This window comes from Morus notabilis, unplaced genomic scaffold, assembly GCF_000414095.1.
Source record: "Morus notabilis unplaced genomic scaffold, ASM41409v2 Scaffold5, whole genome shotgun sequence".
Lineage (NCBI taxonomy): Eukaryota > Viridiplantae > Streptophyta > Magnoliopsida > Rosales > Moraceae > Morus > Morus notabilis.
In genome coordinates this window covers 769,990-787,825 of record NW_010363077.1, presented here as the reverse complement: position 1 = coordinate 787,825, position 17,836 = coordinate 769,990, and the positions used below count along the sequence as shown (strand labels likewise).

Genomic DNA, 17,836 nt, shown 5'->3' with positions numbered 1-17,836 from the left:
ATGTTTCCTTTCTTTTCTCTTGTAAATACCTATATATAGCCGTGTAACATCAAGAGTAAATAACACAATTATTCCCATCATTATTTGTGTCAAATGGAAACCCTAGCCTTCATCGCCAAGGGTTCCCTTTTTTTCTGTCCTGCTGCCGATGGGGTATTCTGAAACCCTAGCCTTCATCGCATGGTTCTATTTTCTTTTTCTGTCTTGTTGTAGAGGAGTTTTCTGAAACCCTGCTTCATCGCCAAGGTTCCATTGATTTGCTGCCGCAACTTTTGACCTGCCACTCTGTACGGATTTTTGCACGGTTGTACGGAATTGTGCCGAATTGTACGGGATTGTACGGACACCGAACTGCCCATGTTTCTTGCCCTGCCGCTACTGCTGCCAGGAAGCTTTCGTAAGAGAGTGCCTGAATTGTATCAGCCTTCATCGCTGATATTTTTACTTGACTCAACCGGCCTTAAATGCCTTGGGACTGCTTGGTTTGATTGAGGATGTCGGAGGTGGCAGAAACAACAGCTACGATACAGTCGGAGGTCTAACGTTTGCATCCAAGCATCCATGTTTCTTCTAAGAGGTCACACATACTTCCTCTGTGAACTGAAATACCTCTTTTTGACCATGCTATTTCCATGCCAAGAAAATACTTGAGATTACCCAGTCTTTGATCTCAAATTTCTAGGACAAAATATTCTTTAGCTTGAGTATCTCTTCATCATGGTCTCCAGTTAAAATGATGTCAGCAACACACACAATAAGTATTGCCTTTTTCTCTGAGGTTGAGTGTTTGACAAACATAGTGTGATCTGTTTGACACTGCTCATATCCAACCTTCTTGACTGCTTTAGTGAATTTGTCAAACCAAGCTCTTGGTGACTGCTTAAGTCCATACAAAGAGGCCATTATACCCACTATCTCATTTTGTATCCTTTGAGAGGTTTTCACCATCACATAAAAGCTTTCTTACGAGTCTAAATGAAATTGCTATTCCAAACACTTTGTCTGAGGCATTATCTAAGGAAGATTGGCGAAAAGCTATGGGAGGGGAAATGGATGCTCTGAAAAAAAAACGGAACATGGGAGATAGTGGACCTTTTGAGTGGAAAGAAAGCAGTGGGGTGCATATGGGTCTTTTCTCTAAAATTCAAGGCAGATGGGTCATTAGAGCGCTACAAAGCAAGACTAGTTACCAAAGGGTACACTCAGACACATGGGGTGGATTATCAAGAGACTTTCGCGCCAGTTGCAAAAATGAACACAGTAAGGATCTTATTGTCATTGGCAGCCAATTATAACTGGGACCTACAACAGTATGATGTGAAGAACTCGTTCCTTCACGGGGACTTGGAAGAGGAAATTTATATGACCATTCCCTCTGGGTTCGGAGGAGTTGAAAAAGATAAAGTATGCAAGTCAAAGAAAGCATAGTACGGTTTAAAACAGTCACGCCGTGCTTGGTTTGGAAGATTCACCAAAGTGATGCTAGCCACCGGATATAAGCAAAGTCAGGGAGACCACACCCTCTTCATTAAACACTCGGATTCAGGGGGAGTCAGTCTTGATAGTCTATGTGGATGACATTATTGTAACAGGAAATGATGAGAGGGAGAAACAAGCCTTGAAGCAGCGCCTGATCAAAGAGTTCGAGATTAAGGAATTGGGAAGGTTAAAATACTTTCTTGGGATTGAGGTGGCACATTCAAGACAGGGCATCTTCATTTCACAGCAGAAATATGTCATGGATCTTAGAAAAACAGGAATGCTCGCTAGTAAACCAGCCGCAACTCCTATAGAGGCGAACCATAAACTTGGAGAAGCCACAGGTGATCAAACAGTAGACAGAGAAATGTACCAAAGACTAGTTGGGAAACTAATTTATCTTGCACATACTCGGCCGGACATAGCATATTCCGTAAGCATCATCAGCCAATTCATGCATAATCCCAAGGAGGTCCATCTACAAGCAGCCTACCGAGTGCTTCATTACCTAAAGGCTAACCCGGGAAGGGGAATAATGTTCAAGAGGAACTCCGAACTTGTCCTTGAGGCTTACACGGATGCAGATTATGCAGGATCTCCCATGGATCGAAGGTCTATCTCCGGATATTGTACATTCCTTGGAGGTAACTTGGTGACATGGAGAAGTAAGAAACAAAATGTTGTAGCTCGATTAAGAACATAAGCTGAGTTTAGGACAATGGCATAGGGAGTCTGCGAATTGTTATGGCTGAAGATCATATTGGAGGACTTGAAGATTAAATGGAGTGGGCCGATGAGACTCTACTGCGATAATAAATCAGCAATCAGCATTGCACATAATCCAGTGCAACATGACTGAACAAAACACGTCGAGGTGTACCGACACTTCATCAAGGAGAAGCTAAATAGTGGATTAATATGCACACCATATGTTCCCATAGGAGATCAACTAGCCGATATCTTCACTAAAGGGCTTAATAGTACTAACTTCCAAGAAATTACAACCAAACTGGGAATGAGACACCTATTCACCAGCTTGAGGGGGAGTGTGGGAAATAACGACATTATCTTTAACATTATCTTCTAGAAGCAAGCATTATCTCCTAAGGATTATGACCGGCTAGGGCTAGGGATCATGTGATTATCTATTTCCTAGATTCAAGATGATCGGCTAACAACATAATTAGGGATAAGTTCTTTTCTCCAATGAGTTTATCTATCTCGTATATATATAGCCCTTTAGTGGCTTGTGTAAATTATTGGAATTAATAAAATATTTTTTCCTCATTCTTTTCCACAATTTCTCTGAACTTCTTTGCATCATCTGAACAGCTCCATTGATACTCCTTGAACACGTCCAATCGCTGCCAATGTCAGGTGAGAATATTGTAGTATTGGGTGGCAGAAAGATCTCCCTGTCGAAGGTCATGAAGAGTACTTTCAATCTCGAAAATTTCTGAAGTGTTCTCTTTGTTTGAGTAGGATTCCTTTGCTGCATCCCAGATTTCGTGTGTTGTTTGGTAGAGCGAAAAATTCTTGCTAATTTCATTTGTCATGGAAATGACCTACCATAACATGACCATATTATTTTCGGCCTTCCATTGTTTGAATTTCGGGTCTTCAAGCTTTGGAGAAATGACTTCACCAGTGAGATACTCATCTTTTCCCTTTCTGCAAACATACATGAAAACGGACTACGACCATTAAAGGTAATTGTTCCCATTCAGTTTATGACGTATAATGGGAGAAGGAATACTGTCTATCTCGACCTGGTTATTGGTGATAGAAACTTAGGGTCCCGAAGTTACCTATGATGAGGATGAGGATTGTTTCTCTGTGGCCATGCCGTATTGTAGCCGAGTATGGAATAATTGTGGTGGAAAGTTATTAGTTGACTTTGAATGATTTCCCTAAAGTTTTGGGATAGGTGATTAGACAGTTTTCCCTGTTTTTTGATTTGTTTCCTTATTTATCTTGTTTCCTTTTATTTGTTGTTCCCTGGTTTATCTATATAAGGAGGCCGGTGTACATGCCTAGCAATATGAATGATAGAACAATAGTTTCATTCTTCTAGCAGTGTTTTCTCCTCTAGTTACTATCTCCTCGGGTTCTTGCTATATGGTATCAGAGCCAGTTAAATCTGGACGTTCTTGAACTCCGAGTTGTAAATGGCAGCGTATAAGAGGGCTTTGACTGTAGCAAGCGGAGGCAATGTCCCTGAGGAAAGTTCCAACACCTCTCGGACTACCTCCACAATTGCTCCCACTGCTATTTCTCAACCCACTTCCATGAACTCCGAAAGTTCTAACCATATCTCTCTACAAATTACCACCCACAAATTAAATGGAAAGAATTTTCTTCAGTGGTCTCGTTTAGTGTTGATGGTTTTATGGGGAAGAGGAAGATTGGGCTATTTGGATGGTTCAATTCCGCAGCCCAAAATTGAAGACCCTTCTTATGTGAATTGGGAAGCTCAAAACTCCATGGTGATGGCGTGGTTGATTCACTCGATGGAAGACAACATTGCAGATACCTACATACTATTTCCCAAGGCAAACAAAATCTAGGATGTTGTAAACTTGGCCTATTCCGATTTAGAGAATGTCTCACAGATGTTCGAATTGAGAAACAAGGTGAGAAATCTAAAACAGGGGGAGAGTGATGTTACACAGTATTATCATGAATTGACAAGACTTTGGCAAGAATTGGATCTCTTCTTATCTCCATCTTGGAAAGACCCCGAAGTTGCAGTTTTGTATAGAAGGATGATAGATCAGGACCGGATATATGATTTCCTTGTAGGACTTAATAAAGACTTGGATGAAGTCCGTGGCCGGTTGCTAGGAATGAGACCTCTGCCCCAAAGCGAAGAAATTTTCGCTGAGGTGCGTAGAGAAGAAACAAGAAAGAAGGTCATGCTTGGAGGAAATATGCAGAATTTAGAGAACTCTGCACTTGTTGTTCGTGAACGTGGATAGGAGAGTCCGGGGGAAGGAAAAAATAACAAGAAGTGATGCGAACATTGCAAGAAACCTTACATACCAAAGAGACTTGCTAGAAACTACATGGCAAACCAACCAACTGGACACCTCAGAACCGTGGACGTGATGGAAAGGCATTTCAGGCAGCAACCGAGAAAACTGATGAAGAATTAACTACTCCAGCCACTACAGCACCTATTTTCTCCAAAGAATAGCTGGAACAATTAAGGCAGATGATGACACAATCATTTTCCCACTCATCATCTCTCTTGGCTTAGAGAGGTAAAGCATTAACTGTTTTTTGTGGCTTGGCAGAAAAAGAAGAACCATGGACATGGATTATTGACTCAGGAGCAACGGACCACATGACTGGTTGTGGTAAACTTTACACCACATATTCCCAGCGTTGGAAACCGCAAAGTGCAGATTGCCAATGGGACTTCCTTTGTGGTGGCTGGTACTGGGACTATAAGAATTGGGCCTAGTGTCACGTTAAAAGGGGTTCTCCATGTGCCGAATCTAAGTTTTAATTTTTTGTCCATAAGTAAGATAACTAAAGACTTAGACTGTGAAGTAATTTTTCTGCCGTTTGTTTGTATATTTCAAGACCGATTATCGTGAAAGAGGATTGGCAGTGCTGAGGAGCTAGATGGCCTATACTACTTTAAGGCTGATTCTTGCGTTAATGGGAAAGCTCAAATGCTTACAAGCAATTTTATCTCTTGAACTCAAAAGGTTATGTTAGTGCATTATAGATTAGGACATCCTAGTTTCCCTTATTTGAAGTTTTTGTTTCCATCTTTGTTCAAGAATAATGAAAATTTTCAATATGAAGTTTGTCAATTAGCAAAGCACACTCGTGTTCATCTCTTTCCTTTACCATACCGTGCATCAAAACCATTCATTCTTATTCATAGTGATATTTGGGGACCTTGTATTTCAAGTCTCACCAACAAAAAATGGTTCATAACCTTCACCGATGACCACACACGTGTCTGTTGGGTTTATCTCCTAAAAGAAAATTCCGAAGCCGGGAATGTTTTCAATGAATTTCATGCAATGATTAAAACACAATTTGATGAGAATATTAAATTCTTGAGAACTGATAATGTCACCGAATTTTTCAATGCCATGTTAGGGAAATTTGTGAGAAATAATGGAATTATCCATCAAAGCTCATGTGTTGATACACCACAACAAAATCGAGTGGCCAAGAGAAAAAATTGTCATCTTTTAGAAGTTGCCCAGTCATTACTGTTTACATCAAATCTTCCTAAGTGTTTTTGGGGTGACGTAGTTCTAACTGCAACATACTTGATAAATAGAGTACCATCTCGAGTTCTCAAATTTCAAACACCGATAGAATGCCTATACAATCCTACCCAGAGGCTTGTGTTCCATCTTCTCTAGAGTTAAAAGTGTTTGGTTGTGTTGCCTTTGTCCATATCCTTGATCCTAACCGAGGGAAATTAGACCCTAGAGCTCATAAATGTATTTTTTTGGGGTATTCTGCAATGTGGTTTTGAATGAGAATTCTGTATTTAGTTGAGCCAAAACATGGCTATTTATACACGGTATACAGGCTGTCATTACAGCTATGATTACATCAGAAAAAGGAAACAAAAACTATTTAGGAAACAAATCACCTAATCAAGAACAGGAAACTAATTACACATTAATCCTTGAAAGTCAACTATCTACTTCCCTAAAATGTATTCGGATTCTTTCCTTTTTTCTGACTCTCCCCCTCAAGCTGGTGAGTATACATCTTTCATTCCCAGCTTGGAGATAATTCCTTGGAATGCTACGTTATCCAAGCCCTTGGTGAGTACATCTGTAAGTTGAGATATATGGAGTACAAATCAGTCCACTATCCAACTTTTCCTTTATAAAATTCCGACCCACCTCAATATGCTTTGTTTGGTCGTGTTGAACAGGATTATGAGCTATACTTATTGCTGATTTGTTGTCACACAGTAGCCTCATAGGTCCTTCCCACTTGATTTTTAAATCCTCTAGGATTATCTTGATCCACAGTAACTCGCATATCCCCGGTGCCATTGCCCTGAACTCGGCCTTTGCGCTTGATCTTGCTACCACGTTCTGTTTCTTACTTCTCCAGGTCACAAGATTACCTCCAAGAAATGTGCAATAGCCTGAGGTAGATCTTTTATCAGTAGGAGAGCCTGCGTAATATGCATCGGTATAGACGTCAAGTGACATTCCACCATTCCTTCTGAATAGAACACCTCTATCAGGATTTCCCTTTAGGTAGTGTAGTATTCTGTTTACCGCGTGCAAGTGAGCCTCCTCGGGAGCTTGCATAAACTGACTCATAACACTCACGGCAAATGCAATGTCTTGTTTGGTATGAGTTAAATAAATGAGCTTTCCAACCAGCCTCTATCTCCCTGTTTGTTGCTGGACTTTCACTTGCTTCGCCCAGTTTTTGATTTACATCAATCGGTGTGGATGCTGATTTGCATGCCAATTTCCCCGTCTCTCTTAAGAGGTCTGTGACATACTTCTGCTGTGAAATAAGGATCCCTTCACTGGAGTGAGCTACTTCAATCCCTAAGAAATACTTCAGTCTACCAAGCTCCTTCATCTCAAATTCCTAGGCTAGACACTTTCTCAAGGCCTCTTTTTCCTTCTCGTCATTCCAGTAATAATTATGTCATCAACATATACCAAGAGAGCTGTCACTCCCCTTGAATCTGAGTGCTTGATGAAGAGTGTATGGTCTCCCTGACTCTGTCTGTATCCAGTGGCTAGCATTACTTTTGAGAATCTTTCAAACCAGACTCTAGGAGATTGCTTAAGACCATATAATGCCTTCTTCAACCTGCACACCTTGTTATCTCTTGTAATCCCTTTGAATCCAGATGGAATCTCCATGTATATCTCTTCCTCTAACTCGCCATGGAGAAAAGTATTTTTTACATCAAACTGATCCAAATACCAGTTGTAGTTGACAACCAGAGACAGTAGGATTCTGATGGTATTCATTTTGGCCACTGGAGCAAATGTCTCTTGATAATCTACCCCATAAGTCTGTGTGTATCCCTTTACCACAAGTCGGGCTTTGTACCTTTCAAGTGAACCATCTGACTTGTACTTCACAGTATACACCCATTTGCACCCCACGACTTTCTTCCCTTGTGGTAGATCAACCTCCCATGTATTATTCTTCTCAAGTGCCTGCATTTCTTTTCTCATAGCAGCTTTCCATTTCTCATCAGATGACGCCTCATAAATAGTATTAGGAGTATGAATACTATTTAACTAGACCAAGAGAGTTTTATGTAAAGGTGAAAATCTTTCAAGTGACACATATTTTGCTAAAGGATACAAAGGATGTTTAGTGCATTCCCTTGTACCTTTCCTAACAGCAATGGGAAGGTGAACATCATCGGATATTGGAGAAGAAGTAATGTTTGGAACTGTACTCACCTCAATTCCAGGAGTGGGAGCTGATTCTTGGACTTGTTCTGGAGTGGGATCCGGATCCTTACGCCTAGAGTAAACCTGGTCAAACCTAAATGTGTCATGGATTCCTGTCATTGGTGGAGAAGTTGGTTCTGTTTGAGATAGTTCAGGCTCTGTTTGGGATGGCTCAGGTGACTCAGCTACTGGCTCAAGAGGTACTGGTTGAGGCAAGGAAGGAGGCAATATCCTGGAAGGGGAAGAAGATATGTAGAGCAAAAATGTGTCCTTATCCTTATCTTCCATAAATGGCATTGACTCCTCCTGAAGATAAGGTTGAGTGAAATATGGTTTGTGTTCTTCAAACGTAACATTAGCCGAGATGTAGGTTTTTTTGGTGGGTGGATGAAAACATTTGTAACCCCTCTGGGTTGGAGAATATCCCACAAAAAAACACTTGACAGCTCTTGGATCCAATTTTCCCCTGTTGTGGCTATGAATGTGAACGAATGCAGTGCATCCAAAAATTCTAGGAATAAGGTTACTTGTGATTCTGAGGTCAGGATAGAACTTGGAAAGAGTTTCCAATGGTGTTTTAAACCCTAAGACTTTCGAGGGCAGTCGGTTGATCATATATGCAGCTGTGAGAACAGCTTCCCCCCAATAGTTTTTCGGACCATTTTGGTGAAAGAGAAAGGCTCGAGTGGTTGCTAACAAGTGACCATTTTTTCTTTCTGTCACACCATTTTGTTGGGGAGTATTGACACACAAGGATTCATGAACTATGCATTCTTTTTGAAAATATAGAGAAAGGGTTTGATTGAAATAATCCCTGGCATTATCAGACCTAAATCCCAAATTGGTTTTGGACCATGTTATGAAAATTTAGAAGAACACTGCTAACATCTGATTTTGATTTAAGCAGAAAGATCCAAGACACTCTAGTGCAGTCATCAATAAACGAAACAAACCATCATGAGCCAGAAATATTTGGTATTGTGGACGGTCCCCAAATATCACTATGAATTAGATAAAACGGAATAGAACATTTTTCATTTCTGATTGGGAAAGACACGCGCTTATGTTTCGCAAATTCACAAACCTCACAATGTAAGTGTTCATTCCTCAATCCTTTAAATAAAGATGGAAACATAATTTTTAGGATCCCAAAAGATGGATGTCCTAGTCTAAAGTGATAGAGCCAAATGGTATCTTTATTGGATATGACAAAAAAGAAAAAATTTTCTTGACATTATTAGATTTGCCTGATTCCTCTAGGCTATATAGCCCGTCTCTCTCCTTAGCAAGTCCAATCTTCTTCCCCGAAACCCAGTCCTGAAATAGACAATGAGAGGGATAAAAATGTACGTTACAGTTCATGTCATGAGTAAGTTTTTTTATGGATATCGGGTTGGTGGAAAGTTTAGGGACATGAAGCACATTTTTTAGGATGAGAGAGGGAGAGATGTAAACATCCCCTAGACCAGCTACAGTGATAAGAGAACCATCTGCAACAGCTATTTTCCTATTGCTTGGACATAGAATATAAGTGCTGAAACTTAGTGAAGAATGGGTCATGTGATCAGTGGCTCCTGAGACAATAATCCATACATCCTTGATACTATTTTCTGAGACAGTCAATCCTTGAGAAAAAGAAAACTTACCTGAGAATCCAAGGGAGCATGCACTAGTCGGTTTCTCCAGGGTACCCAGAAGTTCTCTCTGTTTGTCTATCTCCTCTCTAATCTTTCTTGGACTCGGATGCCTTTCCTGACTGGGCTGGGTTTGATTTACTGTGGTATTGGCTTGACTCTGGTTTCTCTATGGAGCTCCTTGTTGATTCCATTCCCTGCTTGGTGGCTTGCCATTTAACTTCCAGCAGTTCTCTCTAGTGTGTCTTGATTTCTTACAATAACTACACCAGAGAGAGTCCTTATTGTCTTGATTCTGAGTCCTTGATAGCTCTGCTTTCCCACTCTCCTTCGATGCTGGTTCAGGGGCTGTCACCATTACAGATTCGTCCATACTTTGAGGCTCGAGCATAACCCCTCTGCGACTTTCCTCGGCACGAATCAAGGAGATTGCTTCATTTAGTGATGGCAATTCCTCTTTGCCTAAAATTTGGACTATAACTTGATCAAAGTCAGCATTAAGTCCTGCAAGGAAATCGTAAACTCGATCTTTCTCGATAAAGTTTTTCAGAATTGCCGCATCTTCGGAGCATTTGGTTTCAATGCACCGGTAGTAGTCAAGTTTCTGCCGCAGATTTTTCAACAAGTTGGCATATTCAGTCACAGTTTTACTACCTTGCTTTGTTCCACTAACCTTGACCTTGATCTCAAAAATTTGGGATGCATCAAGAGCTTTCGAGTATGTCTATCGAATAGCGTCCCAAATCTCCTTTGCCGTGGATAAGAACATGACAGTGTCACTAACTTCTGGATTCATGGAATTCCATAGCCAAGACATAATCATAGAATCTGCTTCATCCCATGCTTCAAAATTCGGGTCATTCTCCCTTGAAACTGTCCCGAGAAGATGACTTAGCTTTCCTTTCCCCTTCAAATAGGTTTTCACAAATTGAGACCACTTCAAGTAGTTTCTCCCATTCAACCTATATGCTGCCTGCATATTTTGGAGATCTCCAGATGTTTGTTGAACCGGAGATTCCTCATATTGTGCACGGTTTTAGAAGACTTAATTTCAGACATGCTGCTTCTGACTAAGGGAAGAACTGAGGACAGGAAATTTGGTAGGGTTTTTTGGCAATGAAGGCCGGAAATAACAAGGGCTATGAAGGTTGAAAAAAACTTTCAGAGTTTATGGCTCTAATACCTTGTGGTTTTGAATGAGAATTATGTATTTAGTTGAGCCAAAACACGGCTATTTATACACGGTATACAGGCTGTCATTACAGCTATGATTACATCAAAAAAAGGAAACAAAAACTATTTAGGAAACAAATCACCTAATCAAGAAACAGGAAACTAATTACACATTAATCCTTGAAAGTCAACTATCTACTTCCCTAAAATGTATTCGGATTCTTTCCTATTTTCTGACATGCAACTCAAAAGGGCTATAGGTGCTACTCCATAGAAAAGAGGAAGTACTTTGTGTCTAGGGATGTCACCTTCTTTGAAGATCAACTTGCGTTTACCAAAAATTTCCTTCAGGGGGAGAAAATATGGGAAGATAATTTTTGGGAGAAGTTAAAATATCTTGTAGTTCCAAACTCCAAATCTTTGGACCTTAAGTCTTGGGAATTTTTTTGGGATTTTGCTCCTCCTCCAGATATTACAAACCGTGAACCTAGGGATTCTAGTCTTAATGAAACATCCCATGAAGTAGAGAATCATGGTAAAAAGTTTGAAAATATTCCTGGCTTAAATCAGACAGATCCACCTGTTATAGAGCCTGAAAATTTCCCGACCACTACCGTAGAAAATTCCACTAAAATTTCGAATAATGTTCAGTCAAATCTACTCGTACTCGAACCACCTGGCTATGATCAACCACACACTATCACAGAACAGGTAGATAATCCTTCAAAGCCTGACAATCCCACACAAGTTCAAAACCTTAGAGCACTAAAGTCTATAAGGCAAGAACATAAAAAAATTAAGGAGGGTGATCTGCAATCATTTGATCTAACCTATTCACGCAGGAAGAGCCAAAAAGTTGGAGAAAGCTAAAAGGTTACTCACCACCAAGAATCTAACCCAGAGTTTAGTCTTGAAGGGGAGTTGGAGGATTTAGGCATTCTTATTGCTCTGAGAAAGGGTACCAGATCCTGTACCAAACACCCTATAACCAATTATGTAGGGTATGATTATTTGTCGGGACCAATGAAAGTCTTGGTGTCTAATATGGCAAGTGTGGAGATACCAAGAGATATCCAGGAGGCAATGGAAAAAGCGGAATGGAGACGAGCTCTTGGAAGAAATGGGAGCTCTAAAGAAGAATGGCACGTGGGACATTGTGAAAAAACCCAGAGATAAGATTCCAGTTGGGTGCAAGTGGGTATTCACAGTCAAGTATAAGGCAGATGGTTCAATTGAAAGATATAAAGCTCGGTTGGTGGCTAAGGGCTATAGACAGACGTATGGAATAGATTATCAGGAGACCTTTGTACCTGTAGCCAAAATTAATGTTGTTTGAGTTCTGTTGTCTCTAGCAGCAAATTTGGATTGGCCATTGCAACAACTTGATGTGAAAAACACATTTCTTAATGGTTACCTGGAGGAAGAAGTTTATATGGAGCTACTGTTGCGTGGTATTTATGCTTGCAAGTGCACGTATCGCAAACAAGTAATAAAGAGTGAATAAGAGTGTCGATCCCACGAGGATTGAGTCACCAAAAGTACGTGTTGGAAGTTGTATATTCAACAAAACAAGTAATGAATGAATGTGGCACAAATTCACTAAAATGATGTAAATAAAATGGATGCAGACGAAGTGCAATCTAAATGGCTAACAGTAACAAGAACGTAATGATGGGCTGTAATTCAGTGGTGAAAATGAGCTACGTCTACTAACTTCCCCTCAATTGCAAGTCTGACTAAAATGTTACCTAGAATGCTGCAGCATTTACTGGCCCTGTTAACAGAAACTCCGTTATTGCATAAAATTCTTCCGAATTAGTTATGACTAAGGTTCCTTAAACCATTTCCAGCATATTCTTATGTGAATCCAACTTCCAGAATGCAAATTTAAACTCAGGTTTCTTTAAGTTATGCAAGGTGAATAATATATTCTTATACCATCCACTACTCAACAAATAAGCAAGGTTATTGAACAAGCATCACTCATGTTAGATCTGATTAAAACTAACCATTCCAGTATTAATCTTAATCTTGTATCCTAAAATTGATGGCCAGTCAAGAATAGAAATAGGCATTACACACATGAATGAACAAGAATAGTAATTAATAGCATCTCATAAACAAATTGTCATCCTTACAACCTTGGTTCCATTAGCAAACCTAGCTAAAACAATTAGTTCATAACAAGCTTTACAGGATTCAAAGTTCCAGAATAATCCATGGCTAAATTAGTAACTAAATACCAAAAGAGAATTAAGCTAACAGAAAGAAGAAAGAGTTTCAGCTGGATTTGGGATTCCTCTTTGTCCGGCCTTGCTTCCTTCAACCTCTTGCTTTCTTTCCTTCACGTCCTTGTATTCAGTTATCTGGAGATAGGTACTCTCTGTCTCCTTTTCTTTTTCTCAGCTCCCCTCCTATGCTTTTTTCTCTCTTGGTAACGTACTATCCATTCTCTCCAGAGGGAGTGCTCTCTGTATTTTCATCTCCAACCCTTAGCCCCCCAGAATACCTTCTTTCTATTTCCTCCCTCACATCTATGTTTTCTTCTTCTTTTTTTTCTTTCTTGGCGGCTGCCTTTTGTTTTCAGAAAGCATTTCCTCTCTAGGGCAACAATAGGGCTGAGGTGTCACTTAATGATGTGTGCAGGAGACCACAATGACACCTGCTCATCCAGCTCACACGGATTCCTTTTGTCTGCTTTCTCTAAGTAGTGCGCTAACGTCATCTACATGCCACAGCTGTTCCCAGAATGCTGCAAGAATGCTGCAGCATTTAGTCCAAGAATTTTCTGCAACGCGCACACACAGGGCTGAGTGGACTTTCTTCCTCTTTCTAATTCAAAATCATCAAATTTTACTACAAGAAGAGTACAAGTACTGAATTCAGCCATAGCAAGTGTAAATTATAAAAAATCTAAGTTAAAACACAAAAGAAACTAGTAAAATCACTCTTGGTCAAGCAACTTTTGAGCTAGAAAACCATTAGATAACTCTAATTTCTTAGAGTTATCAGCTACCGCCCGGGTTCAACAAAGATGGAAGGTGCGATGAAGTATGCAGGTTGAAGAAATCACTATATGGCCAAAAGCAATCACCACGAGCTTGGTTTGACCAATTTACTAAGGTGATCAAAGAGCAGGGATACAAGCAGGTTGCAAGTGATCACACACTATTCTATCGACATAAGGATGGTAAGATTACAATACTCATTCTGTATGTTGATGACATTATTTTGACTGGAAATGATCTTGGAGAAGAACAAACACTCAAGAGGAAGCTGGTAGAAGAGTTCGAGATTAAAGACCTTGGTAGCTTCAGGTATTTTCTTGGAATGGAGATTGCTAGAAACAAAAGTGGGAAAATATGTACTAGATCTCTTGAAAGAAACCGGGATGTTGGGTTGCAAACTAGTAGAGACTCCTATAGAACCAAATAAAAAAATGGAAGTTGTAAAGGATAATAGTCCTGTAGACAAGGGCCGCTTTCAATGTCTAGTTGGGAGACTTATCTACTTGTCTCATACTAGACCTGATATAGCCTTTGTGGTGAGTAAAGTTAGTCAATACATGCATTCTCTTACTGCAGAACATTTAGAAGCTATCTATAGGATTCCGAAGTATTTAAAAGGAATACAAGGACAAGGTTTATTCTTCAAGAAGGGAGAAGATAGAAACATAGAGGTCTATACTGACGCAGATTGGGCTGGCGATGTTGAGGACAGAAGGTCTACCTCGGGGTATTGTACTCGTGTGTGGGGTAATCTTGTAACTTGGAGGAGTAAGAAACAAGTAGTTGTTGCTAGAAGTAGTGCAGAGGCGGAATTGAGATTAGTAGCTCACGGGATTTGTGAGAGTTTGTGGCTGAAAATGTTGGTAGATGAGCTGAAGGTTGGAGTTATGCTACCTCTACGTGTCTACTGAGACAACAAGGCAGCCATAAATATCTCGCATAATCCTGTTCATCATGACAGGACCAAGCATATGGAAGTCGACCGGCATTTCATCAAAGAAAATATAGAAGAAGGAACTATTTGCATGACATATGTTCCTACTACTGGACAAGTGGCTGATATTCTGACTAAGGGATTGGCTAAACCCTTGTTTGAAAAACTGATAGACAAGCTAGGTATGTACAATGTGTACTACCCAGCTTGAGGGTGAGTGTAGCCGAGTATGGAATAATTGTGGGGGAAAGTTATTAGTTGACTTTGAATGATTTCTCTAAAGTTTTGGGATAGGTGATTGGGCAGTTTCTCTCTTTTTTGATTTGTTTCCTTATTTATCTTGTTTCCTTTTATTTGTTGTTCCCTAGCTTATCTATATAAGGAGGTCGGTGTACATGCCTAGCAATATGAATGATAGAACAATAGTTTCATTCTTCTAGCAGTGTTTTCTCCTCTAGTTACTATCTCTTCGGGTTCTTGTTATACGTATTTTGTCATAGAGCAGAGATTTTCCTAGGGTTAAGAGGCATCTTTGATACCATGTGAAAAATAGAGAATGAATTTCAATAATTCTCATTGTTTTCATGGTTGGTCTGTACACACATAAATAGCAAGGATAGAATCACTTCCTGAAATTAAGAAGCTAAAAATGAAAAAAAAAAACAGCTAATTAGGGATTTGGTAATCTTATACCCGAATCCCTTTATTCTAGGAAACAAATCAAACTAATTCTTAGCAACTAATTTCTAGAAATCAGATTACAAATCAATCACTGATTTCCACATTAACTTATATATTTACGTATAATCTGTTTTGACTAAACAATCTTTCATGTGAAAGCGAAACTGCTCCCGTGGTACCAGAATTTCCACCAAAACTTGACTGGTTGAATACTGCTCCCCTGAAATTTAGTAAGGTGAATTCTAGTTACCTTAATAATTTATATTTGGTGAGACCAGGGTATATCGTATTGACTTCATTTTTACTTATAATTTATTATTATTATTATTGGCAGGATCTGAAGGGAAAGGTGGTGGTGCTGGACTTCTGGACTTATTGTTGTATAAATTGCATGCATGTGCTGCCTGATATGGAGTTTTTGGAGAAAAAGTACCAAGATATGCCGGTAAATTATTTATACTGTTTCTGATATCTAATTTGTCAGCAACCTCAGATTTATGGTGATGTCTACTATTTGTTTTATAGAATTGCATTGTAAACAAAATTGTAAATTAATGTGATTTTTAAGCCCTTGGGGGGAACGGAGCAGAGACGTTCATTCAAACTATGGTGTTTTTATTGTGTAATTTCACTATATCCTTGGTTATACAGTTCACAGTTGTGGGAGTACACTCTGCAAAGTTTGATAACGAGAAAGATTTGGAAGCCATTCGCAATGCAGTGTTGCGCTATAACATCACTCACCCAGTAAGCTTCATATTTATTTAATAGTAGTGTCGCTATTCAGTATTTCTTGAAATCTTTGACCTCGTTCGTTTTGTTGATTCGAGTTTTGCTATAGTAAAAAGCTCTCACAAATAGTCACATCTAATTTTTTTTTTACTACAGTAAAAAGCTCTCACATAAAATCACATCTCAACTCAAATTCTAAATTCAAATCAGCGAAACGAACGAGGCATTTATCTTTTCAATTCCGTTTTTCTTCCTGTTCTCCTTTCAATTTACTAATGATTTTTACTCTTAGCATATTAAGCGCCACATTTTTTCCCCTAAAGTACTATCTACGTGGACATAGTTGTTGGAGGCTATGGAAACATCGTAGGCCCCGTTCATTTCACCGATTCGAGTTTAGAATTTGAGTTTTGCTACAGTAAAAAGCTCTCAGAAACAGTCACATCTAACTTTTTTGCTACAGTAAAAAGCTCTCACATAGAATCACATCTCAACTCGAATTACAAACTCGAATCAGCGAAGTGAACGGGCCCGTAGTGTTTGACATTACTTGTCGCCTTGTGTTAATAATGTCGTAATATGACTCACATTTCCCACTCCAGTAACACCACAGATATAGACGTTGATGCAGGGGATACCCTTTCCTCCGTTTCATTTAAACTTAAATCTATTAAGGTTCCGTTTGGAGATTTATATTATGATTTGAATTATAATTTGTAGTTTGTTATAGTATTTTTTTTAAAAAAAATACATGTAAATTAAAAATAATTATAATCTCATGATTCTAATCTATGAACTAAACGACTCTTAAATTTTTTATGATGTATTGTGTCGTTTGAGTTTATGTCGTGTGTTTGTCGTTTTTCTTAGTTAGCTGCTGGTCGTCTCATGTTTTAGACCCAAAGTTGAGACTATCGCTGTTTCTCGCTTCTGGTGGAGTCTAGTTTTTTTTTCCCCCCTTTGTTGAGGCTATACGCAGTTGTGGACTATTGTGGGAAGGAATTGGGATTTTCTCCCCTAATTTTCTCTTGATTTCTCCCTTGAATCTTCCTTTATTCTGAGAATATCTCTTGGTTTGGACGAGATCCACTCCAATTTCTAGTTTCTTTGTTGATTGTTTGCAGCTCTTTTAGGCTTCTACGCTAAAGTGGTATCAGAGAAACGTGGTTCCGTCCGGAGTCGCGAATGGCTGAATGTGACAGCAGCCAGAGTTTTGGCCCCAGCGATTCGCCGGACCCCCATACCATTTGGGCGGCGATCAGATTCCTCGACCTGAAGATTGACGCGAAAACGGAGACATTGACGAATGAGGTGCAGAAAGTGCTCACCCATCTCGAACGTCTCACGATGGCCGCACGTCCTGTTCCACCCACTCACCACGCCACCCAGCCGGCGCCTGATTTTGGACCTCCGGGATTTGTACACCCTACCGAGCGAGTGGCTCGTCCTGCGGCGTACTTCGACCGAGACCTCGGACCTCGCCGTCGCGAGCGACTACTTCTGTTCCTTGATGGCAACAACCGACTGCGTGAGCACACCACGACTATGCCAATTCCTGTAGCCAGAGAACTTGGGCGGACCAATCCTTTCCGATACGCACCGATTCTGCCTAGGCCTAAATTTGATCGCGATCCCACGCGAGTTTGCCAACTGGATTTGGACGATTCCCCTATTGAAGATGAAGTGGAGGCCTGGGCGAACCAACCGCCTAGGAAAATAGTTAACCATATTTGACCTTATCGTTAGTTTGAACCCCGTAATTTCAAATTG

At 39.9% G+C, this 17,836-nt stretch overlaps 1 protein-coding gene across 3 annotated transcripts in view; it reads left to right on the top strand.

Annotated features, from left to right (window-relative positions):
• Positions 1–17,836, top strand: part of LOC21406412 (protein SUPPRESSOR OF QUENCHING 1, chloroplastic) — a 68,206-nt gene that overhangs the window by 28,251 nt on the left and 22,119 nt on the right. For 2 of the 3 annotated variants that reach the window (XM_024169169.1, XM_024169170.1), the window contains exons 12-14: positions 15,494–15,569; positions 15,669–15,779; positions 15,986–16,081. In XM_024169169.1, the coding sequence (XP_024024937.1) occupies positions 15,494–15,569; positions 15,669–15,779; positions 15,986–16,081 (283 nt within the window). Of the gene's footprint in view, positions 1–15,493; positions 15,780–15,985; positions 16,082–17,836 lie in introns of all 3 variants that reach the window. The other variant, XM_024169168.1, reaches the window with a different exon arrangement.